The sequence below is a fragment of the Pantherophis guttatus genome, chromosome 4 (assembly GCF_059756535.1).
Source record: "Pantherophis guttatus breed Tessera chromosome 4, ASM5975653v1, whole genome shotgun sequence".
Lineage (NCBI taxonomy): Eukaryota > Metazoa > Chordata > Lepidosauria > Squamata > Colubridae > Pantherophis > Pantherophis guttatus.
The window spans coordinates 96,035,944-96,063,069 of record NC_142066.1 but is presented as its reverse complement, the minus strand read 5'-3'; the positions used below and the strand labels follow the sequence as shown (position 1 = coordinate 96,063,069).

Here is a 27,126-nt window from a genome sequence, read left to right as displayed (position 1 = left end):
ATCTGCGCAAGAAGATGTGCCTTATTTGATGATGTACTGATATTCACTCAACTGGCAAAAGAAGGGGAATGTCACTGTGTTATTTTATTTACCAGCTGAGCTTCATATTTCTGGACTATCAGACTTTCCGTACCTTGCCAAGAATTGTTATCAGAAGCTACTACGCATGTGCATCCACCCACATTCTTTCACTTGCTTCACACACTCTTTTCCTTTGTTCTCTTGCCAGCAAGGTCTGGCTGAGAAATAGCCGGCAAGAATTATTTCAAAAATGTAGCAATTACTTTTCTTAGTTAGTGAGGTGTTTTATTTTCTTTATAACAAATAAATGAGTTTTATTAGAAACTTTTCTTCGCGTTTCTTTTTCAGAATATTGCAACAAGGAATAAGCCTCGATCCATTCTCTAAAGCAGGGTGATTTTTCCCAGAGCCAAACATGGGATTAATCAACGCCCTGACATATACAAAGTCAGTTTATTGCCCCCACAAACTGGGTCCTCAATTTATCTACCTTAGAAAGGATGGAAGGCTGAGTCAACCTTGAGCCTGGTGAGATTCGAACTTACAGTAATTGCAGACAGCTGGTGTTAATCACAATGCTATTAGTCTGCTGAGCCACCAGGCCCCTTGATTAATTTGATTAATTGTATAAGATAAGATATGGCCAATACTCTGTTCAAAAAAGATGTGGGTAAATGTTGGGGGGGGGCAATAAAACTTGTTTTTTTAAAAAAAGAGGAATTATTGAGTCCATCAGCTGCACCCTTATAACTGTCTGGTTTGGCACTGCAACCAATCAAGACAAACACAGACTTCAATGGATAATTAGAACTGCAGAAAAAACTATTGCTACCAATCTGCCTTCCATTGAGGACCTACATACTGCATGGGCCATTAAGAAGGTTGTGAAAGTATCTACATCCTGGACATAAGCTGTTTCAACTTCTACCCTCAAAATGACGCTATAGAGCACTGCACACCAGAATGGACGTTGGACTTACCTGATACGTCTGTTCTCTCTTAGTAAGGAACGTCTGTCAGACTGGGTATGGACTCCACTATGCAGCATATGACCGAGTCTGCGGATTTAAATAACTCCGCCCTCTACTGGTTGAGCCCCAGTGTTTCGGCGAGGGCGCTGATGCAGACTGGAGTGTCGTCCTGGAAAATACAAAGAGAGAGGTAAAAGAACACCACCCACCCCACCGGGAACAGGGCACGCCAGAAGGGTGGGGCTGACAGACATTCCTTACTAAGAGAGAACGGACGTATCAGGTAAGTCCAACGTCCATTCTCCTCAGCGTAAGGAACGTCTGTCAGACTGGGGACATACCAAAGCTGAATGTCCACTGGGAGGGAAGAGAAAGGGCCCTGTTACCTCAAGCCGAGTGAATAGGACTCTCCGCCCGAAGGCCGCCTCAGCAGATGCAAACGAGTCCACACGATAGTGGCGGATAAAGGGGGAGATGCTCGTCCAAGCGGCTGCTCTGCAAACTTCCTCCAACATAGCCTGGGTTGCCCATGCAGCAGAGGTCGCCGCACTCCTGGTGGAGTGGGCCATGATGTGGTGAGGTACCGGCAATGATTGTCTCTGGTAGACCGTAGAGATTGTAGCACGGATCCAACGCCCCAACATAGGTGCCTAAGCTTTGGCTCCGATAGACGTGGGTTGGTAAGAGACAAATAAAGCCTCTGTCTTCCGAAAGGAGGATGTACGCCTCAGGTATATTTTGAGGGCACGTCGCACGTCAAGCGTATGCCAAGATCGTTCCAAGTGGTGCTGAGGGGAAGGGCAGAAGTTGGGTAGGACCAACTCCTGCGCGCGATGAAAAGGAGAATTGATTTTAGGTATGAACGCTGGGTCTAGCCGGAGGACTACCCTGTTGTGGTGAAAAATGCAGAGGTCCCTTCGAGATGACAGAGCCGCCAGCTCCGAAATGCGGCGAGCTGATGTGTTTGCGACCAAGAAGGAGACCTTGAAGGACAAGAAATGGAGCGAGACGTGTCGAAGAGGCTCGAAGGAGGAGGTTGTAAGAGCTGAGAGGACCTTGTTCAAGTCCCAAGTAGGGAAGCGATGAACAGGTGGAGGTCTTAAATTTGCAGCTCCCCGCAGAAATTGTTGGATGACGGGATGTCGAGAAATCGAAGATGATGAACCGCAAGTCAAAACTGTAGAGATGGCGGCAGCTTGCCTCCGGAGGGTGTTTGGAGATAGTCCGGCGTCAAAACCCTCCAGGAGAAAGCGTAAAACCTCCAGAATTGAAGCCGAAAGGGGGTGGATGCGAGCGTGCTGACACCAAGCGGCAAAAGAGGTCCAGGTAGAGTTGTAGATTCTATTAGTAGAAGGCCTGCGGGAAGCCAGGATGACGTCTATCACGGAAGAGGGGACCTTGGCCTCTCGTAGGAGGAACCACTCAGCCTCCACGCGGTTAAGTGGTACCATGTCGGATCCGGATGGCGAAGGGAACCCTGCACGAGGAGAATCTGGTCGTCCGGAATGGTCCATGGTCGAGCGACAGATAGGGAGATCAAGTCTGAGTACCAGTGTCTCCGGGGCCAGCGGGGCGCAAGAACAATGATCTCCGCCCGTTTCTGAAGAACTTTCCTGAGCACCCTGGAAATCAACGGGAAGGGGGGGAAGGCATATAAAAGACCGGAAGGCCAAGGGCTGCGGAGGGCGTCTGTGGCTTCGGCCCCGTAATCCCTGTACCTAGAGAAGTACCTCGGGACTTGATGGTTGGCCTGCGATGCGAAGAGGTCCACTTCGGGAGACCCAAAGCGCCTCGTGATCTCCCTGAAGAGAGAAGGGGAAAGGCTCCATTCCGCGTTGTCCAGGCGACGTCTGCTCAGGGCATCTGCTTGAGAATTCTCCTCCCCTGAGATATGATCTGCGCGAAGGGAGTGAAGGTGAGATTCAGCCCAGAGGCCGAGTAGCAGGGTCTCGTCCATGAGAGCCCAAGAATGAGTGCCTCCCAGTCTATTAACGTGAGCCTTCGCCGTAATGTTGTCCGTAAGGACAAGGACGTCACGAGAAACGATAAGGTCCCGAAAGTGAAGCAAGGCTAGACGAATGGCTCTTAGTTCTAGGAGGTTAATGGGAAGAAGCTGCTCGGATGAGGACCACTGACCTTGCGCCAGGTGATGTTACAGGTGAGCCCCCCAGCCCTGGAGGCTTGCGTCCGTGGTGACTATTATGCGCAGAAGCTCCTGACAAGGCCAAGGACGTCCACCACCGGAGGGAGGAGATGACGGACGGGGCTAGAGGTACTCTGAGGAGAGAAGTACTAGATCGATTCCGTTGATGAGGGAGCAGGAACCATTGTAACTCCCTACTGTGGAGACGGGCCCATGGCACTATATCGTATGTAGAGACCATCTTGCCCAGAAGGCAAGACAGACTAAGGAGAGAAGATGATCGGTCCGCAATACAGCGGAGGGCAAGGGAGCATAAGCTGTCTTGGCGTTCCGAGGAGAGGGAAACTGTAGACCTTACTGAATCAATGATAGCCCCTAAATGTTGGATAGAGGTGGCTGGGACCAGATGACTCTTGGCCCAGTTAATGGAGAACCCGTGAGATTGGAGAATTTGGATGGAAGTAGCCAAATCGGTTTGGGCCTCCTCGAATGATGAGGATTGTAGTAGAATATCATCAAGGTAAAATTGGATTCTGATGGGGAAGGAACGAATGTGTGCCACCAGAGCCGCCATGATCTTAGTAAAGACGCGGGGGGTGGAGGAAAGGCCGAAGGGGAGAGCCGAATATTGGTAATGTCGCCCCCGGTAGTGAAAACGGAGATATTTACGGAATTCCGGGTGTATGGGGACGTGGAGGTACGCCTCCGTTAAGTCTATGGAAGACAAGAAGTCCCCAGGGTGAATGGTTTCCAAAATAGTATGGAGAGTGTGCATCTTAAACCTGTGATACACAAGGTAACAGTTAAGAGCCTTCAAATCTAAGATGGCCCTCCACCCCCCAGAAGCCTTGCGAACAATGAATAAACGGGAATAAAACCCAAGGCCATGCTGGTCGGGTGGTACTGGTTGAATGGCCTTGATGACAATCAAGTGGGAGAAAGCCTGAGAAACGAGGGATCTCTGAACCCTGTCCCTGGAAACAGGGCAAGAGAGAAAAACAGGGGGAGGAAGGGAGGAGAACTCAAGAGAGAGACCTAATTGAACAGTACGTAAAACCCAAGAGTCAGAAGTTGAAGAAGCCCACTGAGCGGAGAAAAAAGTTAAGCGGCCGCCAATGGGTGTCTCCGAGTTACCCTCACTTGGACCATCGGAACGATCTTCCCCTGCCTCCTCGAAAGGAACGCTTCTGGAAGGGCCTATTGCCCTGTCTAACCTGTGGGTCCTGGTGAGTCTGGGACTGAAAGGAGCGTTGAAAACGAGGCTGGTATGAGCCGGAGTCTTGAGGTCGACATGACTGAGACCGGTTGTAAGGAGAAAAATGAGAAATGGAACGACGGGAAACAGACAGCAGGATCTTGCGGTGGTCTCTAGTTTCCACCAGAAGTGGCTCCAGGGGTGGACCGAAGAGAGAAGAGGAGGAGTAGGGTGAGGAAGCTAGCTGCCACTTGCTCTTGGCGTCCGCCTGCCAATGGCGGAGCCACAAAAGTCGATGTGACGTGACCGTGGAGCCGATGGATTTGGCTGAGAACCGTGCTGAGTTCAGCGTGGCATCTGCGGAGTACTCCAAGGCGGCGACGATCTTGTTCAAATCCTGGTGCGTACGAGTGTCAGACGGAGGTAGCCTGTCTTGTAACTGTTTCAACCAGAGCAGGGAGGCTCGGTTAAAAAAGGAAGCAGAGGTGGCAGTTTTGACTGCCCACGCCACGGATTGATGCACCTTGATGAGGGTCTTCTCAGCTTGCTTGTCTTCGGGTCGCAGAGATTCCTCAGGAGAGCTGGGAAGTCTGGAAGGAGAAGCCAAGGCCGCAATGGGGCCGTCCACGGGAGGTACCTGCAGAAGGTCAGAAAGAGCAGGAGCAGTTTGGTATAATCATTTATCCAAGCCATTAGGTGCCGGGGCTGAACCAGGCAAAGTCCATTGACGTTGGACAATGTCGGTGAAAAGTTTGGGGGCTGGAATGAGCTCTGGTTCAACTGCTGGTTCAGCAAACAAGGATGAAGCTGGATCGGAGGAATCCTGTGGTGCTGAGCCCGAGGCGTTAGGGGACCCCAGTCTAGTAACCGCTAAGGCCTTGAACAATAAGGAACGGAATAATTGGGGCCTGAAAAGGCCAACGAAAGCGGGCTGGTCTGGAGTGAGGCCCTCGTCGTCCGAAAGGGTCAGCTCCCTAGATTCTTCTTCCTCCGAAAGAGAACCCTGGTCAGAGCGCTCAGGAGAAGGCAAACGATCCTCGTGGTCCCCAGAGTGGACCAGGCGAGATTGGACTCTGGCAATGAGAGTAGGGGCCGGAAAGAGACCCTGTTGCAACCCCTGAGAAAGGCTCTGTTGGATGGCTCTGGCTATGACGGCTTCCAAGGTAGCATGGGGGTCTGGTTGTGAAACTTCCCCTGCGAAGGCCTGAGAGGTTCCAGATCCGCAGGGTGGGCAAGAGGGCCCCGGGTCACTGTCCCTTATCTGTGCTGGGGCATCAGAGGGGTCCGGGAGGGTCTGAAAAACCTGCTCTGCCTCCGATGACGTAGGGCCCCGAGACGAAGGACGATCAGGGGAAAGCTCCCGATCGGAACAGGCTATAGCAGGTTGATGTGAAGGAAAAGAGGGCCTGGGCGGTAAAATGGCAGAGATGCTAGACAAAATGGCGGCGGGCTGTTGTTGAGCCCTGAAAGCCGCCTTCTCTAAAGCCCTGTGCCGCCTCAGTTCCTCCCTGGTAGGTTTAATGGCTTGGCCAGAGGAGGATGTCGATCCCTTGGAAGGGGCTTTGCCTGAGCGGCCCTGTTTGCTGGTTCCCTCCCCCGGGTTGCTAGCATGACGATGTCGGGGCCGGGAGGCTGTGGAGCGAGAACGAGGCTGATTAGAGGCGTCCGCCATTTTAACAGGGGCCGTTACGGCTGCCGGGGAGCCCTGACCGAAGCGATGCTCTCAAACTTAGCTGTTGCCGAAGCTCCGCCGAGATGAGGGCAGCTGATGAGTTGGAGGCAGTTCCGCTGGTGAGAGGAGCCGAAGGAGCCGTCTGCACGTCATCGCCGAGCCGCTAGCCAAGGGCAGTCAAAGCGGCCAGAAAAATATGGCGCCGTTTGAAAAGCCCGCCAAGAGAACGGCGCCAACAAAGCTGCTAGGTAAATGCCGTTAAAATGCAGCTGTCTGTCTCCCGGTGGAAAGGGGAGATGGAGGGGGAGACTTTGAGCTCTCACCCCTCAGGGGGTCTGTTGGCAGGCAGCCCCCGCCGCAAAAGCGGCTGCCGGCAGTCTCGAGTAAGGACCCTTCGGGCCACTGATACAAGGAAAAAAAAAATTAAAACGTCCAATTTGAAGAATTGCCGAATTTGAGATGAAAAGAGTTGAAAAAATAGTGAAAAATAGCGATAAACGCCACAAACAGACTGGATCCAGGAAGACACGACTGTCCAGTTTAGGACCGAGTTGAAACACTGGGGCTCAACCAGTAGAGGGCGGAGTTATTTAAATCCGCAGACTCGGTCATATGCTGCATAGTGGAGTCCATACCCAATCTGACAGACATTCCTTACGCTGAGGAGAACTACACACAAGGTCAGTTTTCCTCCCATGCCATCACTCTGCTAAACAACTAATTCCCACAATACTGTCAAACTATCTAAAAAGACAGTATTACCATCATTAGTCTCATCTTCCCTATTACCTATCTCCTTATCTTCTTAGACTATAACTTTGTTGCTTGCATCTTACCATTTTATTGTTTACTTAGTATCCTAGTATGATTTATGTTGATTGCTTATTTAGTATACATGACTAACACTGTTGTATCTAATGTTTTATGATGAATATATTTTTACAATGACTATGATAATGTTCTATCACTATTGTATGTACACTGAGAGCTTATGCACCGGAGACAAATTCCTTGTGTGTCTAATCACACTTGGCCAATAAAGAATTATAATTACTCAATTCAGTAACATTGCAGTTTTCATAAAAGGTTTTCTTCAAGTTGAGCTTACCTCTGGTTGCTTAGTAATTCTAGGCAAATTGGTTTACCTTCTCCCAGAATGTTTAATTTATTCATTTATTAGTTTAGTCTACAGACCCAGTATTTCTGGTTGTGGTTCTTCTTCATACTAATCAGGACAGATCCTCCTTTGCTAAGGTGGAGAATAAAAATTCTAATAAGAAACTCATTTGTTCTTTTTTTCCTTAAATTTAGGATTTTGGAATGACAATGAAAAAAATGGATAATTTGGCAATCTAATAAAATGGACACTCACTTTAATCAAGCTAAGGAAGTAATTCACAGAGAAGTTTCAGATGTTAAAATTTACTCAACAAGCACCACCTAGTGGTAAGATCCTTAATATAATATGTATACTTTAGTCTGGGTGTCGGCAACTGGGGCTCTAGAGCCGCTTGCAGCTCTTTGTGCCCTCTGCTGCGGCTCCCTGTCTCATCACTGGCTGTCCCCGCCCCTTGCCCAGTCACTCCTCACCTGGCCTGAAAAGGTAAGGGTGACATCAGTGGGTGGAGAAGCGGTCGGGACTGATTCTCCGGTGCCTCACTCTTGCTGAAGCTTCTTCTGGCCCTCGTTGGTGCTGGACGTGCCTTGGTCACTTGGGGAGACGTGTAACCTGCTCTCTGCCCCAAGACACTGGCCTGACCTGGCCACGATCGACACCGGCCTTGCTAACATGAGGGCTGGAGGGGTGGGAATAGGATCAGGAAGGATGGGACAGAAAGGGGGACGGGCCCACAGAGCCCAGCCGCAGCTTTAAGAAGCTCAGGGCAGCGGGAAAAGGGGGATGGCCCCACTGAACCTCACCTACCCACCCCGGGGATCAGGAAATTCAAGGCTGGGCCAAGCCGGGGAGCTCTCCGTGGGGCTCTTCACTATTTCTTTTCTTTCTTCTTTTTGGAAATCTAGGCTGGCTGAGGAACGAGCATGAACCGCAGTGGAGGCTTCCCTTCGGGCGACCCTCCTTCTCTTGCAACCCCCTGGCCAGCTGTGGGACTGGGAGTGTGCACAAGAGCGGGGAGCTCCTCCTCAAGCAAGCAGGCAGGCTCGGCCAAAGCGCAGCAAAGGCTAGCGGCTGCTAGCTTGAGGATCTTCCTGCTCATGTGCACACTCCTGGCCCCGCCACAGCCGGCCAGGAGGTCACGAGAGGAGGGTTGCCCGAAGGGAAGCTTCTGCTGCGGTTCGCGCTTGTTCCTCAGCCAGCCCAGATTTCCAAAATGAAGAAAGAAACGGAGTAGCAAAGAGCCCCAATGAGAGCTTGCTGGGCTTTCTGAGAGAGTGAGAAGAGACACAGACACAAAGAGAGATATAGAGGTACACAGAGAGAGAGAGATACAGAGAGAGGGGAAAAGAGAGGGGACGTTGGTCCTACCTGAGACGCTCCTTCTTGTTGGGTGGAGACAGCAGCCAGGCTTGGGATGCATTCATCCGTTCAGATTGGTGGACTGAGTCTGTCAAAGTTGCTTAGTCCCGCCCTTGTTGTTATGGAGTTCCAGCTTTGGCGAAGATGGAAAACAGACTCGTCGTGTGGGCGAAAGGAAAAGTCAGCGACAGAGAAATCCCTCCCCCAGACTGAAAGAGGGTGGGGCTGGCTGCTGTCTCCACCCAATGAGAAGGAGCATCTCAGGTAGGACCAACACCCCTTCTCCATTGTGGGTGAAGACAGCAGCCAGGCTTGGGGCATACCAAAGTTCACTGTCCCTAGGTACGGGCGGGATCACTGGGGTGAAGACTCCCCTTCCACATGAACCCTTTGTAAAACCCTGCGTCCAAAGGATGCCTCAGCAGAGGCAAACTTATCCAGTTTGTAGTGACGAATAAAGGGAGAAGGGGAAGTCCAGGTAGCGGCCCTGCAAATTTCCAACAAGGAAGCCTGCATCGCCCACACCGCTGACATCGCAGCGCTACAGGTAGAGTGCGCAGTCAGATTCGAAGGACAAGGTAGAGATCGTAGATCATACGCAGAAGCAATAGTCTATCGAATCCATCGCCCGATCGTTGATGAAGTGGCCTTGCTACCTAAAGAAGTAGGGAGGAAGGATACAAAGAGAGATTCCGTCTTGCGGAAATCAGTAGTTCTCTTGATGTAGACCCGCAGAGCCCTCCGGACATCCAATTTGTGCCACCACCTCTCCCGCGGATGGGAAGAGCAAGGGCAGAAGTCGGGAAGAATAAGCTCCTGCAAACAATGAAAGGGAGTGTTAATTTTCGGCACAAAGGTAGGGTCAAGCCGTAGGACAACAGGTCAGCATGGAATACACATAAATCATCTCTCACGGAGAGAGCTGCAATCTCCGAAATCCTCCCCACCGATGTAACCGCAACTAAAAAGGAGACTTTACACGATAAGAGTCTTAAACTGACGAAGCGGAGAGGCTCGTATGGGGCACCCATAAGTGAATTAAGAATGAGAGACAGGTCCCATGTAGGGTACCGGTGTAAAACAGGAGGGCATATGTTGGTGCCCCCTTTAAAAAACCTAAGTATCAACGGGTGTTGGGACAAGGAGGGAATTGATCCATAAACGAGGACAGTGGAAAGAGCCACCACCTGGGGTTGAAGAGTTTTAGACGAGAGTTCCCTGTTAAGGCCATCCTGCAGGAAAACTAGCACATCCACCACTGAAGCATGAAGAGGGGAAATGTTAACGTGGATACACCAGGCACAGAATGCCCACCATGTTGCAGAATAAATGCGGTCTGTGGATGGCCTCTGCAAAGCCTGAATTGTCCGAATCACAGCGGGGGGAATGTTGACTCTGTGCAAAGTGCCCCGCTCAGTCGTCAAGCAGTCAGTCATAGCCACTGGGGATCTGGGTGGACTACCGCCCCTTGGCTGAAAGAGTTGACGAGTGGAGGTAGCGTCCACGGAGGAGACACTGAGAGAGACCGCAGATCTGCGAACCAGCTTCTCCGCGGCCAATGAGGAGCGATGAGGATGACTTCCGCTCGTTCGAGGAGGATCTTGCGAATGACCCTGGGAATAAGTGCAATTGGAGGAAACGTATACATCAGTCCTGGTGGCCAGTTGATGCGGAGAGCATCCACAGCCTCTGCCTGAGGTATCGGAAATCGTGACACAAAATGAGGGAGCTGGGCATTCACACAGATCGCAAATAAATCGACCTCTGGGGTGCCAAATCAATGTGTTATGTCCAGGAAGAGAGAGGGGTTCAGATGCCATTCCGCGTGGTCGATCCGTTGGCGACTCAGCCAGTCCGCTCTCACATTGGACACCCCTGAGATGTGCTCCCCCCGCAGAGAGGCCAGATGTCGCTCCGCCCAAAGATCCAATCTCTTTGCCCCCAACAGAAGACTCCTGGACCTGGTGCCACCCTGCCAGTTGATATGTGCCTTTGTGACGACGTTGTCCGTGAGGACTAGTATATGAGAGCCGGAGAGGGACCTCTGAAAAACGCTGAGGGCCAGAAACACTGCATGGAGCTCCAGATAGTTGATACTGTGTCGCCTCTCACTGACAGACCATTTGCCTTGAGCCACCCTCGACTGAAAATGACCCCCCCAGCCGGAGAGGCTGGCATCTGTCGTTATCACCAGTCTCTGGGGTTCGTGAAATAGACAGCCCTTCATGATGGCCGAGAAACGCCACCAACTGAGTGATCTGATCACCTCCCTGGGCACTGGAACCGGGGTTGGAGAGGAACCTCTGCCTGCCTTCTGAAAAGGCAAAAGGAACCACTGAAGGTCATGGGAATGTAAACGAGCCTAGGGGACAATCGAAATTGCGGAAACCATCTTGCCTAAAAGTTGGGACAAAAGGAAAGGGGACACCCTTTGCTCACATTGAACCCTGTCCACCATGGCCGTAAGACTGTCTTGCCGGTCCTGTGACAAATATACCCTCCCTTCCACCGATTCAATAATCGCCCCCAAATGGAGCAAACGGGTAGTAGGATTCAGGTGACTCTTCTCCACGTTAATGGAGAACCCGTGGGAAGAGAGGATTTGCACCGTGGTCTGCAAGTCCTTAAGGGCTTGCTGAACAGAAGAGGATAAAATTAGAACATCATCCAGATAACACTGGAGACGAATAGATTTGGACCTAAGGGATGCCGCTAAGGCTGCTAACACTGGTAAAACTATGGGGAGCAGAGGAAAGCCCAAAGGTCAAAGCCCAATATTGATAATGAGCCCCCGCATAACTAAACCTAAGAAACCTTCTATGAGAAGGACTTATAGGGATGTGAAGGTAGGCTTCTGTCAGGTCAATAGAGGTGAGGAGATCGCCCCTCCGAACACCACCAAGAATAGTACGTAATGACTGCATGTTAAATTTACGATAAACCATGTAATGGTTCAGATGTTTTCAATCAAAAATTGGTCTCCACCCCCCACCCCCCGAAGTTTTGGGAACCAGAACATCAGTCGTTCATTGGGCTCTCATCATAGACTGCACAAACAATCTAAGGATGAGAAGCGCAGGCACAAAACACTCGAGAAAATTTGTGACAAGGCTTGGGCTAAGGCTGTATGAGTCCATGAGTTGGCATCTATCAGAAGACCTCGAAATCGTATAGGCAGTGAAGAACTGCGGAGGAGTGGAAAGGAACTCTATAGCTAAGCCAAATCTGACAGTACTTTGGATCAATCTGTCTGAAGTGGTCCTATCCCAGAGATCGGCAAAGAAGGCCAATCTACTGCCAATGGGAAGGCTTAAAGTGCAGTCAATGGCGGCGCAGGAATGAACGCCCCCCTCCCCCATGAAAGGGCGGTTTACTCAAATAGGATCTACCTCATGAAGGTCTGTCCGGAAAACCCCGGTGTCTTTGAGTGGATGGCCCTGAGAAACGGGCAGAACTAACGCCCCCTCCAGATCTACGAAACTGAGACCGTTGGGAATAAGGCATAAAATGGGCCTCGCCTCTTCGAAAGGTGGAGAGTAAGACCTTCCGCTTGTCTTTAGTCTCTATTAGGAAAGCCTCCAATGGTTCTCCAAACAGTTTGGATCCCAGAAAGGGGACAGAGGCCAGACGCCACTTGTGTCTAGCGTCTGCCTGCCAATGATCGAGCCAAATTAGACGGCGAGTCTCCAATGAAGAGGCCAGGGATTTGGCGATGAAACGAGCCGCATTCAGGGTGGTATCGGTGGAGAATTGAACCGCTGCGATGACTTTTTTCAAGTCATGTCTGAGTCTCGCATCTTCAGGCGACAACTTTTCTTGCAATTGTCGTAACCAAAGCAAAGTCGTTTGATTAAAAAACGAAGCTGTCGTTGCCGAACGAATAGCCCAGGCCAATCCTAGATGTGCTCGCTGGAGCACCTGATCAGAGTGATGCTCTTCCAGGCGTAAACCCTCCTCTGGGTTCCCTGGAATGGTGGCGTTGGGCAGAAGCAACAGGGGCATCCATGGATGGAACCTGGAGTAGAGACACTAAGTCTGGAGCCACATTGAAGTATTTGCGGTCAGGGGAGGAAGGAACAGAAGCAGAACCGGGCGAAGACCATTGCTTCTGAACAACATCGATGAACAAAGGCGGTACTGGAATAGAATCAACTGGGTTTGGCGAATACGGGATTTAGACTGCCCTGCGATGTCGTCGCACCTGCTTCCACAGGATTAGAGCTGAGTTGGGCAGTATTGACTGCCTTAAACAATAACAATTTGAACAATGCCGGAGGGAATAAGCTGTAAAAAGGAGACTGTTCAGGGGGAAGGCCTTCATCTACTGAAAGATCAGGCTCTCATGCATCTCCTGCTGTAAAATTCGAAGGGTGGCTGTCAGTAGACGATATCGGTGACCAGGGTCCCCAGCCGTGAAAGAGTCCTCCTGGTAATCCCTCTCCGGTGAAACTGACACACAGGATCGCACCGAAGAGCCCCTGCTGGTAGACCAAAAACCTGCCGCCAGAGATTGTTGGATAGCAGAAGTAATCATCTGTTGGATCTGTTCTGGACCCAAAAATTGATGACAGGTGTGGAGGATTGACCCCCATTGAGTCAGGTGCTGAAGATGAATGCAGATTGATGCCAGTATCCGATCCACCCAGGACCACCGGAGTAGGCACAGGCTCAGCTGGCAAGGCGGAACCCCATAAGTCCGCAGTTGGAATATGGACAGGACAGTCCTGAAGCGACATTTGGTCCGGGGTGATTGACGGTGGCAGTTCCCTAGGGGACTCAACCCCTCTAGAAGATCCCGGCCCTTCCTTATTTTTTGAAGGGCATACAGCCTTAGCCAAAGCCTTGTCACAAATTTTCTGGAGTGTTTTGTGCCTGCGCTTCTCATCCTTAGATTGTTTGTGCAGTCTATGATGAGAGCCCAATGAACGACCGGTGGTACCAGGGTCTGATGGACCATCTTTCCGGGCCAGCTCAGAAGAAGATACAGGCACATGAGAAGTGGACTGGGGTTCATCCCCAGCCTTCCGGCCATGCTTCGATTTAAACTGCGCCTTAGGCATAATTAAACCGGCTGCAGCTGATATAAGATACACGTGCAATGTTAAGTTGTCAAATCAGGCACAAGCACAGTGTAAATGGGTGTTGCTCACAAGGGTCAAGTGTGGCACAGCAGCGGCAATCACAGGAAGGTAGTCAGGCAAAGCCAAACAAGAAAAAATTGCTGCGAAGGAATAAGGCTATAATTAAGGCGCAGGCAGAAGCCAGGAGGCCAATCCACAATCAGCCCTATTGAAGCAGGCTAAGGGCGATCAACCAATCTCTGGCACACGCAGAAGCCTGGAGGCCAATTAACACGCCGTCCTGGAAGAGGGGGCTCCGGGCTGTCACAATATATGGCACAGGCAGAAGCCTAGGGGCCAATCCACAAAGCGCCCTGTTTAATATGGTTCCGGCGGCAAATAAAATGGCAGCCGCGGAGGACGTCGTCACGGGAGCGCGAAGCTCCACTAAATGTCCAGAAAGCCCTCTTTGAAATGCAGGCTGAAGCGGGAAGCTTCCAAAGCCGGAACCACAAAGCCGGGGAGGAGAGCAATCAGAAACGCTCTCAGAGTCCGATCTCAAAGATTAGAGAGCGCGAAGCTCTTCTGTCAAGGCTGGAGAGCGCGAAGCTCTTCTGGCAAGCAATCGTCGGCCGGTAGCAGTCAAATACACAAAATGGCCGCCCGACTCACTCTCAGGGGAGCGCGAAGCTCCGCTTGAACTCCACTGGCAATTGGGAGCGCGAAACTCTGCAAACAATAAAGACAGCCCCGTGAGGGAGCGCGAAGCTCCACAAGCATCCGGGAACAGTGTTCAATCAACGGGACAAATAACTGACAGTCAATTAAGGGGCTGAAAACGCTCCCTCAGCAGCCAGCACGGGCCAGCTGCTGAGACGGGCAACCCACAATGACCAAGTTTAAAGGAACTCACAAGCCGATGTCCAATAACAGTCCTGAGTCAAGTCCAATATAAGTATCAGAAGGAAAAGGGAAATAAAGGATAATGAAGAAGTAGAAAGGCAAATATGCCAGAGACACAAACCCACACGACTATCCAGTCTGACGGACTGAGTCAAAGCTGGGAGACCATAGCAACAAGGGCGGGACTAAGCAACTTTGATAGATTCACTTTGACAGACTCAGTCCACCAATCTGAACGGATGAGTGCATCCCAAGCCTGGCTGCTGTCTCCACCCACAATGGAGAAAGACGGGGGGAGAGAGATACAGAGGGAGGGGAAGATAAAGAGGGAGAAGGGGAGAGAGATACAGAGGGGGAGAGAGACATAGAGAGATAAAGAGAGTGGGGGAGACAGAGGGGGAAGAGAGGGTGGGGAGGAGAGATACACTGAGAGAGATATAGAGAGAGGGGGGAGATAGAGAGGGAGAGAGACAGATACAGAGAGAGTGGGAGAGAGGGGGAAGAGAGGGAGAGGGGGGAGATAGAGAAGGAGAGGAGACAGAGAGATACAAGAGAGGGAGAGAGAGAGGGAAAGATAGAGAGGGAGAGAGAGTGATACAGGGAGAGAGAGAGAGAGAGGGAGAGAGAGAGAGAGAGAGAGAGAGAGAGAGAGAGAGAGACGGAGAGAGAGAGGTTTTGTGGTTCCTGGTTCTCTGCCCTAATGATCGGCTGGGTAGGTGTGGCTAGGGGGGGCATGTGACTGGCGTGAGTGACATCGAATTGGCCATGCCCATCCAGGTTTGTGGCTCCCGGTGTTTTTTTTTCTGTGGGAAACAGGTCCAAAGGGCTCTTTGAGTGTTTAAGGTTAAGGTTAAGCCCCTGCTCTAGTCAAATTATTTAAAGTTTTGACAGTGACATTTTATCTACATTGAGCCACAAGCATAAGTAGCAGATTCATGTGCAATAAGTACAAAGGAATCATCACTGCAGAAATGACAACAGTTTTCTGCTACTACTGTATATTATCATTCTTCACTCAAATGACAAGTAATAGATAACACTTCAGCATAGTTTTTGCCTAGGACTTTGTGTAGATTTTTAAAGGATGGGGAATAGAGAATTCTTATTCTTACAGCGAATTCTGTAATGATACAAATCTCAGAGAGGGAATTAGAGCAATGTAGTTTTTGCGATCAATCCTACATGCAGGAATAGGACTTCTATTTTACTTCCGCTATTAAGGGAATTCATCTCTCTGCAGCCAAGTAATAGTAAAAGCCCTTGAGAAGTTCAGAAGAATCAACAGAGGTCTCATTGTTCCTCTGGCAGATAATCTACTAAATTGACCAAAAATATTTTAATGCCACACTCAGGCTTGATATTAAATTGAAATGATCTACTGATTTTTAGCATTATTTAATGAATTATATAGTTATCTAGTTTTGTTAAAAATTATAAATTGATACTTTATATGTTATTTCATTCTGATTCATTCTTGGAAGATGTATATACAATGTGACCTATCCTTGGAAATTTTTGTTTTTCCTCCCTGCATTCAGGAACAGTTTATTTCTTGAACCAAATATTCTAGAAATAAAGGGAATCGTTATCACAATGTTTAATCTGTTCATATCATTAATACGTTTTGGGAATGAACCAAGAAGATCTACATTTAACTATAACAGTGAGGGTGAACTTTTTCAGCACTGAGTGCCAAAAAGTTCATGTGGAAATGTTGCACAGAAACATCGGGACCATGCTCCAGAAAAGCTGAACTTCCGGGTTCTAGTGCGCATGCATGCCTGACGATCAACTGGCCGGTGCACATGCACAGCTAGTTTTCGGCACTGCTGCATGCGCAAAGGACAGCTGATTATTGCATAAGTGTGCGTGCGCGCCAGAAAGCTGGAAGACAAAAAGTCAAGGCCATGGGAGACATGGGTTCACCTGCCATAGGTTCACCATCACGGAACTATTGAACATTGCTTGGGGGGTGGGGGGTGGCGAAAGCCCTACTAAGCAGGTATATACAAAAGTATGAAGGCTATTGCTTAATGCATTGTAAGCCGCCCTGAGTCTCCGGAGAAGGGCGGCATATAAATCGAACCAATAAATAAATAAATAAATAAATAAATAAATTAGTTGTCAACAAAATGATTGTGTCACAACATTATCTTTACAAATATTATGAATTTTAATTAAGTGGTTTCATGTTTTAAAGTGATTTCTTTATCTATGTCATCTTTAATTAAGTGAATAACTTTTTTCATATTGTTCTTGAGATATGTATCTTATGTACACAAAACTGATCTACGTTCAAAGAAACAGATTTGGAACAATCAATTTTCAAACAATTTCAATTAAGAAGTGGTATAATAGTTAATCTTAACTACAGTATTAACTCCCCCACCCTGATTATTGGAGATCTGTCTCACTCTTTATTATCTTCTGAGCTTTGAGAGAGAACACAATCAATTTCTCTAACCTTTTTATACACAGCTCAGTGTAAAATGATGAGATAGTGATACAATTCCAGAGACCATACAGGTCTTGAGCAAAGAGAAGAAAAATAATGGAAAGAATGAAAAGAAAAACTTATTATATTAGCTTGCTGAATGTATCTAATGATACATTTAAGTTCTTTAAGCAAATACATATTTATTTGCAAAATGAGTAACTGCAGTACAATTCAAATTATTTTGGATGCTTTTTGGGGCAGTTTTGAATCCTTATTTTCTTTCTGTAAACTTTAAAAACAAGGCTTTCTATCATGAATGTGACTTTTTGTGTATGTGTGTCTTCACTTGGTGCTGATAAGATTTGCCTTTGATAAGATTTTGGAAGTAGTTTGCCATTGCCTTCTTTTAAGGACTGGGAGAGACTGACTGGCCCAAAATCATCCATCTGGCTTCATGCCAAAGATGGGACTAGAACTCATAGACTGTAGATACCATGATGTTAACCACCATACGTTAACTGGTTTAACCAACATATATAACTGGCTCTCAAGATGACTTTTACCTGGTAAAATCATTTTAAATATTTGATAATCAAATACAAGCCTCCCCTGTGAATACTTAAACTAACCAATCAACAAAGAATTCCAAGCAGCCTTCATTTGGTTTCTCCAGCTTTGGTGTTCCCATTTCTGCCTTGACTCCAACCAGGATGTCTGTGTGCCCCTGTTATAACAGAGATAGATACGTTTTCCAAGTTATTTGATCTTACAAACTTATATTTCCACATGAATCAGCATTATCCAGCAATTCTCCTTAAAACATAAACTCTGAAAATAAAAAAGACAATTTTAAACATTTTAAATTCCCTCAGATAACCAACCAATTCAAACACAGTATTAGATCAATCAATCATGATAGACATCAGTTATGGTCAAGAATAGATATGATATAGAGCCGAGGATTTTGTTCAGTATCTGTATGAAAAATCACTCAGATTCGGGCAGGTCTGGACTCTGACGGGCTAGATCCAGCGAGGGTGACGGAGGCAGGTCTTGAGACTGTTATCTGGGATGAGTTTGATCCTGTGATCCCAGATGACGTGGACAGGATTCTGGGTAGATTGAACGCGACATGTTTGTTGGACCCGTGCCCCTCCTGGTTAGTGCTGGCTTCCCGGGAGGTGACGCGAGGCTGGCTCCAGGGGATTATAAATGCTTCGTTGGGTGAGGGTGTCTTCCCCACCGCCCTGAAAGAGGCGGTGGTAAGGCCCCTCCTCAAGAAGCCTTCCCTGGACCCGGCAGTATTGGCTAATTATCGTCCAGTCTCTAACCTTTGCTTCGTTGCGAAGGTTGTTGAGAGTGTGGTTGCGCGACAGCTTCCCCAGTACCTGGATGAAGCGTCGTATCTAGATCCGTTCCAGTCGGGCTTCAGGCCTGGGTACAGCACGGAAACGGCATTGGTCACGTTGGTTGATGATCTCTGGAGGGCTCGGGACAGGGGTTGTTCCTCTGTCCTGGTCCTGTTAGGCCTCTCAGCGGCTTTTGATACCATCGACCATGGTATCATGCTGCACTGGCTGGAAGGGTTGGGGGTGGGAGGCACCGTTTTACGGTGGTTCTCCTCCTTTCTCTCTGACCGGTCGCAGTCTGTGTTGACAGGGGGGCAGAGATCGACCCCGAGGCCCCTTATATGTGGGGTGCCGCAGGGATCGGTTCTCTCGCCCCTTTTGTTCAACATTTATGTAAAGCCGCTGGGCGAGATCATGCGTGGTTTCGGGGTGAAGTACCATCTGTACGCTGACGACACCCAGCTGTACATCTCCACCCCGGATCACCCCAACGATGCCCTTGAAGTGATGTCCCAGTGCCTGGAGGCCGTACGGATCTGGATGGGGAAAAACGGGCTCAGGCTCAACCCATCCAAGACCGAGTGGCTGTGGTTTCCGATGTCCCGATATAGTCAGCTGGCGCCATCGCTGGCTATTGGGGGCGAATCATTGGCCCCCACGGAAAGGGTTCGTAACTTGGGCGTCCTCCTGGATTCACGGCTGTCTTTAGAAGAGCACTTGACGGCCGTGACCGGGAGGATTTTTCATCAGGTTCGCCTGATTCGCCAGTTGCGTCCCTTTCTAGATCGGGACTCGTTACGCACAGTCACTCATGCCCTTGTCACCTCTCGTCTGGACTATTGTAACACTCTCTACATGGGGCTCCCCTTGAGGTGCACCCGGAGGCTCCAACTGGCGCAGAGTGCGGCCGTGCGGGTGGTTATGGGAGCAACGTGGAGCTCCCATGTAACACCTCTCCTGCGCGAGCTGCACTGGCTCCCGGTGGTCTTCCGGGTGCGCTTCAAGGTTACCACCTTTAAAGCGCTCCATGGCTTAGGACCTGGTTACTTACGGGACCGCCTACTACCATCAATAGCCTCCCACCGACCAGTACGCTCCCACAGAGAGGGGCTCCTCCAGGTGCCGTCGGCCAAACAATGTCAGCTGTCGGCCCCTAGGGGGAGAGCCTTCTCTGTGGGGGCACCGACGATCTGGAATGAGCTCCCCCCAGAGATACGGAGGATTCCGGATCTGCGCACCTTCCGCCGCAAGCTGAAGACGCTTTTATTTCATCAAGCTGGCCTCGCCTAAATCTTCTCCCTTTTAAGTGTAAATTTTAAATTTTTACTGTATTTTAAAATATGGGTATTTTAAATTATGGGTATTAATTCAGCCAAATTTATTTAATTCATTTTATTTGATTTTAAATTTTGTATATCTATGTGTTTTATTTCATGGCTGTGCACCGCCCTGAGTCCTTCGGGAGTAGGGTGGTATAGAAATTCCCCCCCCCCCCCAAAAAAAATATGGATGACACTGGAATTAAGAGCAAATGTACAAGAGATAGAAATTGAAATGAATGTATGGGCGGATCATAACCCAATAAAAATAAAATGGAAGGGACAAAGGAAAAAATTGAGATGGATGCTGAATCAAGGTACACTAAAAGATAAAGAATTTATACAGATAAAGGAAAAAGAAATGGATTTCTTTTTTTTAAAGAGAATAGAAAAGAAGAGACTTCACTACAAAATGTATGGGATACAACAAAATCATATATTCGGGGACTAGATATAACCTACACAGCAAAAAAGAACAAGAAAAAGATGCAAACACAAAAGGGATTAGCAGAAGAACATAAAAGACTTGAAATAGAATTACAGAAAGAACCACAAAAAAGAAATAAAAGAAAAAACACGAATGGAACTAATAAAGCACAAACTTAACTTAATGGAAACAGAAGAACAAGCATAAAAAATTAAAAGAGCAATACAAAACTACTTTGAAAATGCCAATAAACCAGGAAGATGGTTAGCATATAAACTGAAAAAGAGTTCAGTTTGAAAGGAGAAGAAGGGGCGTTGGTCTTACCTGAGACGCACCTTCTCGTTGGGTGGAGACAGCAGCCAGGATGGGGTGTGCTCATCTGCTATGCTGATAGACTGAGCCAGTCAAAGTTGCCAAATCCCGCCCCTGTTGCTGGGCAGACCCAGCTTTTGGCGAAGGCAAGAAGAGAGGCTTGGCGTGTGGGACGCTAGCTTAAAGAAAGAGACATACACAAGAGATAGAGGACAGACTGGAGAAGGGAGGGTCTGGCTGCTGTCTCCACCCAACGAGAAGGTGCGTCTCAGGTAAGACCAACGCCCCTTCTCCATTGTGGGTGGAGACAGCAGCCAGGATGGGACATACCAAAGATTTAAGTCCCTACTAAGGGGTGGGACCAGTCTGGTCTGAAACAATCCCCCCTTCAACTACCCGCTGTAATACCCTACGACCAAAAGCGGCATCCGCCGAGGTGAATTTGTCCAATTTATAGTGTTGAATAAATGGGGATGGCGAAGTCCACGTAGCCGCTCTGCAGATTTCCAGCAATGATGCCTGGGCCGCCCAGGCCGCTGATGTCGCCGCGCTATGGGTAGAATGCGCCGTTAGACGAGGAGGCCTTGGAAGAGCATGTAGTTCATAGGCCTTGGCTATCGTTTGGCGAATCCAGCGACCGATGGTGGAGGCCGACACCCTATTGCCCAAGGAACATGGCAAGAAAGACACAAAAAGATTCTGTTTTTCGGATAGTCGCTGTTCGTTTAATGTAAATCCGCAGAGCCCGACGGACGTCCAGTGAGTGCCACCGTCGTTCGAGGCGGTGAGAAGGTCGAGGGCAAAAATTAGGCAGAACCAGTTCCTGCATGCGGTGGAAGGTGGTATTAACCTTTGGCACAAAGGTGGGATCCAGACGGAGCACCACACGGTCACCACCACACGTGGAATACACAGAGGTCCTCCCGAATGGAGAGGGCGGCTACCTCTGAGATGCGGCGAGCTGAGGTGATTGCCACCAGGAACGCAACCTTGCATGTTAGAAGCCGAAGGCTCACTGTCCGTAAAGGTTCGAACGGGGCCGCCGTGAGGGAATTAAGGACGATTGAGAGATCCCAAGTCGGGTATCTATGCAGAACTGGAGGGCGGAGGTTCGTCGCACCTCGTAGGAAACGGCGAATTAACGGATGCTGAGACAGAGAAGACAATGATCCGAGTGTAAGTATTGACGAAATCGCTGCCACCTGCCGTCGCAGAGTGTTGGGCGAAAGGTCGCTAGCCAGACCCTCTTGCAGAAATACTAGGATGTTGAGGATCGATGCTCGAAGAGGCTGAACCCCAGTACGATCACACCAGGTACAAAAAGCCCACCAGGTGGCCGAGTAAATCCGGTTCGTCGAGGGCCTTCGCGACGCTTGAATGGTGTCAATTACGTCTGCGGGTACATTGACGTCTGCAAACGACTGCCGCTCAACCGCCAAGCGGTCAGACGGAGCCACTGCAAGTCCGGATGCCTCACGGTCCCTTGTGTCAATGCGTCTTCCGGTTGGGGCAACTGCCACGGGCGGCACGTCGAGAGGGATACGAGGTCGGCAAACCAAGGTCTGCGAGGCCAATAAGGAGCCACAAGTATAATCTTCGCCTGTTCCATCAATAACTTGCGAAGCACCCGGGAAACCAGAGCGACCGGGGGAAAAGCATAGAGGAGTCCTGGAGGCCACGGGGAACGGAGAGCATCCACAGCCTCCGCTTGAGGCGATGGGTACCGTGATAGGAAGCGTGGCAGTTGAGAATTGCCCGCAGTGGCAAAAAGGTCTATCACTGGAGTCCCGAAACGTGCCTCGATCAACTGGAAGATGTGCGGCTGAAGGTGCCATTCCGCATGGTCCAGCCGCTGATGGCTTAGCCAGTCCGCCTGTAGATTGGCGGCACCGGAAATGTGTTCCACCCGCAACGATGCGAGGTGGATCTCCGACCAGACTCCTAGCCGCCATGCTTCCTCCATCAGGAACCGAGATCGAGTGCTCCCTTGGCGATTGACGTGAGCCTTCGCCGTAACATTGTCCGTGAGGACCAGGACGTGTGACTTGGATACAATGTGACGGAAGGCTCGCAGGGCCAGGTAGACTGCCCGTAGTTCTAGCCAGTTGATCGGACGACGGGATTCGACGTTGGTCCAGGTGCCCTGCGCGATCTGACCCAGACAATGGGCCCCCCAGCCGTGGAGACTGGCGTCTGTTGTCACCACCACTCTCTGCGGGTCAAAGAAAAAACAACCCCGGGATAAAGCTGACGAGTGCCACCATGCTAAGGACCTGAGTACCTTTTTGGAGACAGGAATGGAAGAACGGGAGGTGCCTCTGCCTGCCTTCTGCCAGGGTAAAAGGAACCACTGAAGTTCCCTTGAGTGGAGCTGGGCCCATGGAACGATAGAGATGGCTGAAATCATCTTCCCCAGGAGCTGGGACAGGACGAGGGGAGAGACATACCTGGTACGTTTCACCTTAGCTACCAGTGATCGCAAACTCTCCTGTCGCTCACGCGAAAGGTAGACCCTCCCCTCCACCAAATCTATCAGGGTCCCGAGATGGACCAAACAAGTCGAGGGAGTCAAGTGGCTCTTCTCTACGTTAATGGAAAAGCCATGGGAAACCAGAGTACGGATGGTAAGTTGCAGGTCAGAGAAGGCTCCCTGACGACTAGATGACAAAATTAGGATGTCATCCAAGTAACATTGTAGACGAACAGACTTGGCCCGAAGAAAAGCTGCCAAGGCAGCCAGTACCTTGGTAAAGGTACGAGGGGCCGACGAAAGGCCAAAGGGTAAGGCCCGATATTGGTAATGTTGTCCTCCGTAACAGAATCTAAGAAACCTCCTATGGGAAGGGAGAATGGGAATATGGAGATAGGCCTCGGTGAGGTCTATAGAAGAGAGGAGATCACCCCTCCTAACACCGTCGAGAATAGACTTTAGAGACTGCATTTTAAATTTACGGTATGCGACATACCGATTAAGACGCTTGAGGTCCAGAATGGGCCTCCACCCCCCCCCCGAAGACTTTGGTACAAGAAAAACACGGGAATAAAATCCCGTGCCCTGTTCAATCTCCAGGATAGCCCTGGTTGAAAGGAGATGCTGAACCGCCGAGTACATAAGGGATCTCTTCTCGATGTCATGGGACAGCGGACAGCGCACAAAGAACCTCGGAGGAGGGGAAAGGAATTCAATGGCCAATCCAGATCTTAAGGTGGCCAGGACCCATTTATCGGAGGTGGACTCCTCCCAAACAGGGGCGAAAAAGGCCAATCTGCCCCCTATGGGAGGATCCGGAATGCTGTTAATGACGGCGCCTGGAGAAACGACCTCCTCCCCCTCGAAAAGGCCGTTTGGAGACAAATGTCCTACCTCTAGGAGCTCTGTCCTGAGCACCCCGTTGTCTAGGCTGAAAATTCCCATGAGGTCTGGAAGATGAAGAGGCAAAACTAGCACCCTCATAAGACCGAGAGTGGGACCGGGACGGGTAAGGTTGGAACCTAGGCTCCCCACTGCGGAAAACAACCGGAAGAACCTTTCTTTTATCCTTCGTTTCAACGAGGAAGGAATCTAGGGAATCCCCAAACAACTTGGAGCCGCCAAAGGGGACCGAAGCCAGACGCCATTTATGTCTGGCATCGGCTTGCCAATGGCGGAGCCAGACCAACCGATGAGCAGAAACGGAAGAGGCAAGGGATTTAGCCGCAAAGCGAGCGGCATTGAGGGTGGCATCCGCTGAGAATTGAGTGGCAGCTATGATCTTGTTTAGTTCCTGCCGAATGCGTACATCCTCCGTAGCCAAGGTGTCCTGGAGATGGCGAAGCCAGAGTAGGGTAGTGCGATTAAAAAAGGAGGCGGTTGACGCCAACCGGATAGCCCAAGCGGCGCCTTGGTGAGCCCGTTGTAAAACCTGGTCTGCTCGTCGTTCTTCAGGACGGAGGCCCTCGTCCGGAACTCCCGGAACTGCAGCCTGAGGCAAGAGAGCGGCCACGGGCGCGTCGACCGATGGCACCTGGAGAATAGAGTCCAGATCCGACGCCACAGAAAAATTTCGTTTGTCCGTTGAAGTAGGAACCGGAGCCGCTCCAGGTGAGGACCACTGCTTTCGAATCACATCGAGGAACAGAGGTGGAGTTGGAATGGTGTCTACCAGTCGTGACGGTTCAGCAAATAGAGGGTTCAGAACCCCCTTGGCCACGGTTGAAGTAGCCGGGGATGGTTTAGGAATGTCCAGCTGGGCAGTAGCAATTGCCTTGTGCAGAAGGGATTTGAACAAGTTTTGAGGAAATAAACCCGAAAAGGCGGGTTGATCCGGGGGAAGATCCTCATCTTCCGACAACTCCATATCCGGACACACCTCGTCAGCCACAGAAGAGGAACGGCTCGCAATAGAAGCTACCGGAGAGTCCGGGGCCTCGATCGAAAGGACATCTTCCGGATGCACCTCCACCCCGGAAAGAGTCGCCGCAGAACGGATGGAATCCGCCCTGTCGGTGGAGAGGAAGTGGGAAGCCAACGATTGTTGCACCGCAGCCGTAATCATTTGCTGTATCTGGTCAGGCGATGGGAATTCGCGTTGCTGAGTTCCGTCAGATCTCTGATCAGGTGGGGGAGGTTGAATCACCGGTTCAGGGATGGTTTGTCCTGAAGGGGAGGTAGCTGAAGGAAGCGGTATCGGGGCAACCTCCGAGCCCCACAGAGATTCCGGTTGAATGACCACCGGGCAATCTTGCAGAGAGACTTGGTCTGGTTGCGCTCCCGTGTCTGATGAGGTAATCCCCCGGGGGAAACAGCCTCCCTGGTGGAGGCCTGGTGTGAGCTCGCTTTAGCGCAGAGCTTTTTGAGGACCTTGTCCCGGCGAGCTTCAGCATGGGAGGTCGTAAGGTGGGAGGATTTGTGATGCAAGCAAGGAGCGTCAGAACCAACCGATCGTGAAGTGGGGACCACAGAGTGGTCCTTCCTGGGGTGCGAGTCCCCCCTATCATGGGGGCTCTCTGAACGACCCGCCTTCCGGCCATGTTTTGACTTCTGCAAGGCCTTGGGCATCTTAAATCAATTAATATGCCTCGCCCAATATGCAACCGGAGGAATTAGGAATAATGTGTCAGAAAGCACAGGCCGAGACCTGGAGGCCCGACAACTGAAATGTCCTGAGGCAGGGGGCACAGACAGGAGGCCCCAACCAATGGGAGCACAGAAAAACTCCACTGTGCAAGGGAGCGCCCGGGCCTATACCAATAAGGAGTAATCGCCCACCGCACACTTAGGAATTGTGCCGGAAAGGGAGTGCGAAGCTCCACGCAATCTAGATTCCCCTTTCAGGAGAACGCGCACTGCTGTCAATGGGGGCGTGAGACCCCTCCGCAAATGGCCAAAATACGGTGAACAGGCAATCAAACAAATACGTTCGTGCGGTAGAGAAGGGGGTGGGGGCGTGCAACGCAGCCACGGCAACCAGAAAAGCCTCTTGCAATTGAAATTCGCGCTGAAATGACAGATCGAATTGAGGCGCAGACGCTCAAGCCGGCTCTGTCGGGGGCGCGAAGCACCAAAACACCAAACACATGGATGGAAGCAAATATAACTCTAATACCGAAAGAAGAATCAGACAGAACACAGAACACAGATAAAAAAATTACAGGCCAATATCACTATTAAATGTAGATTATAAAATATACACTTTAATAATTACAGAGAGATTAAAAAGATTTTTGAATGAATTTATACATCCAGACCAGAATGGATTTCTACCTAAAAGGCAAATTTAAATAATATGAGAATCATCCTGAACACGTTGGAGTGTTATGAAGTACATTCTGAAAAACAAATGGCATTTTTTTAAATGCACAGAAAGCATTTGATAACATAAATTGGCAATTTATGTTACTACAATTAAAATATATGGATTTTGGTGAGAAATTTATCAACATGATTAAGGCAATATATTCTAAACAAACTGCAAAAGTAATGGTCAATCGGGACATGACAGAGAACTTTAACATAAGGAAAGGCACAAGACAAGAATGTCCCTTGTCCCCTTTACTATTTATATTAACATTGGAAGTATTAAACAGAAACATCAGACAAGATCCAGAAACAAAAGGAATGGAAATTAAAACAGAAAAATATAAACTACAGGCATTTGCAGATGACCTGGTATTTATCTTAGAAGAACCATAAGAAACTGAACCCAAGTTGAACTTCTGGTTGGCGTCGCTGGGACACAGACGGGGAAATGGTGAGCTCCGCTGAGCCCTGCCAAATCCCCTCTGCTAAGCTGCCGCCGATAGGTCTGCGGACCTCCCCTGTCTTGTAGGGACAGGGGGACAAGAAGGAACGCCTTGGGCGGCCGAGAGGAATGGGCAGGTTCCTCGGGGCCGGAGGCTTCTCCTTCACGCCGGCGGCAGCGGGACGGCAGCCATTGTGGCTGCCCTGAAACTGCGGCAACCGGGAACAAGGATTGTGCTGGAGGAAGGAGATGAAGAAAGAGCAAAAATCAAGAAGCCGGGTGAGTGACACCAACCCAGGCAATAACGTACCTATTTGGAATTATTGGAAAATAAGACCCCAAAATTAAAAGCGGCTGTTGGACTGCGGGGCTTAAAGATTGAAAAGGAAAAAAAAATGGGTAAAAGACCCAAATTGAATTTTGTTGCAGTAAACTTAAACTGGATGATTTGGTATTAATAAATTTCTGAAATTTGACTGTGCCTTTAACTGGAGTGGAGAGGAGAAATGGATATTCCTGAGAATTAATGCCTCTAAAAGAAAATAAAGCTAATGAAGATAGAGAAATAGCCATGGAGTCTGCAGTGATTAAACAGAGAAGTGGATTAAAGAGATTTCCCT

At 49.7% G+C, this 27,126-nt stretch overlaps 2 protein-coding genes across 2 annotated transcripts in view; both read right to left on the bottom strand.

Moving 5' to 3' along the window:
- Positions 1-27,126, bottom strand: part of EXOSC7 (exosome component 7) — a 179,916-nt gene that overhangs the window by 100,073 nt on the left and 52,717 nt on the right. The window contains exon 3 of the mRNA XM_060685953.2: positions 17,508-17,602. Within this exon, the coding sequence (XP_060541936.1) occupies positions 17,508-17,602 (95 nt within the window). The remainder of the gene's footprint in view (positions 1-17,507; positions 17,603-27,126) is intronic.
- LOC148114242 (uncharacterized) lies at positions 21,499-24,820 on the bottom strand. Its single transcript, XM_087891580.1, has one exon. The coding sequence runs from the start codon at positions 24,818-24,820 to the stop codon at positions 23,582-23,584; it is 1,239 nt and encodes a 412-aa protein (XP_087747706.1). The 3' UTR covers positions 21,499-23,581.

Excerpts from the sequence above, each read along its gene's own strand:
- LOC148114242 (XM_087891580.1), bottom strand. The coding sequence starts at position 24,820 with ATGATTACGGCTGCGGTGCAACAATCGTTGGCTTCCCACTTCCTCTCC.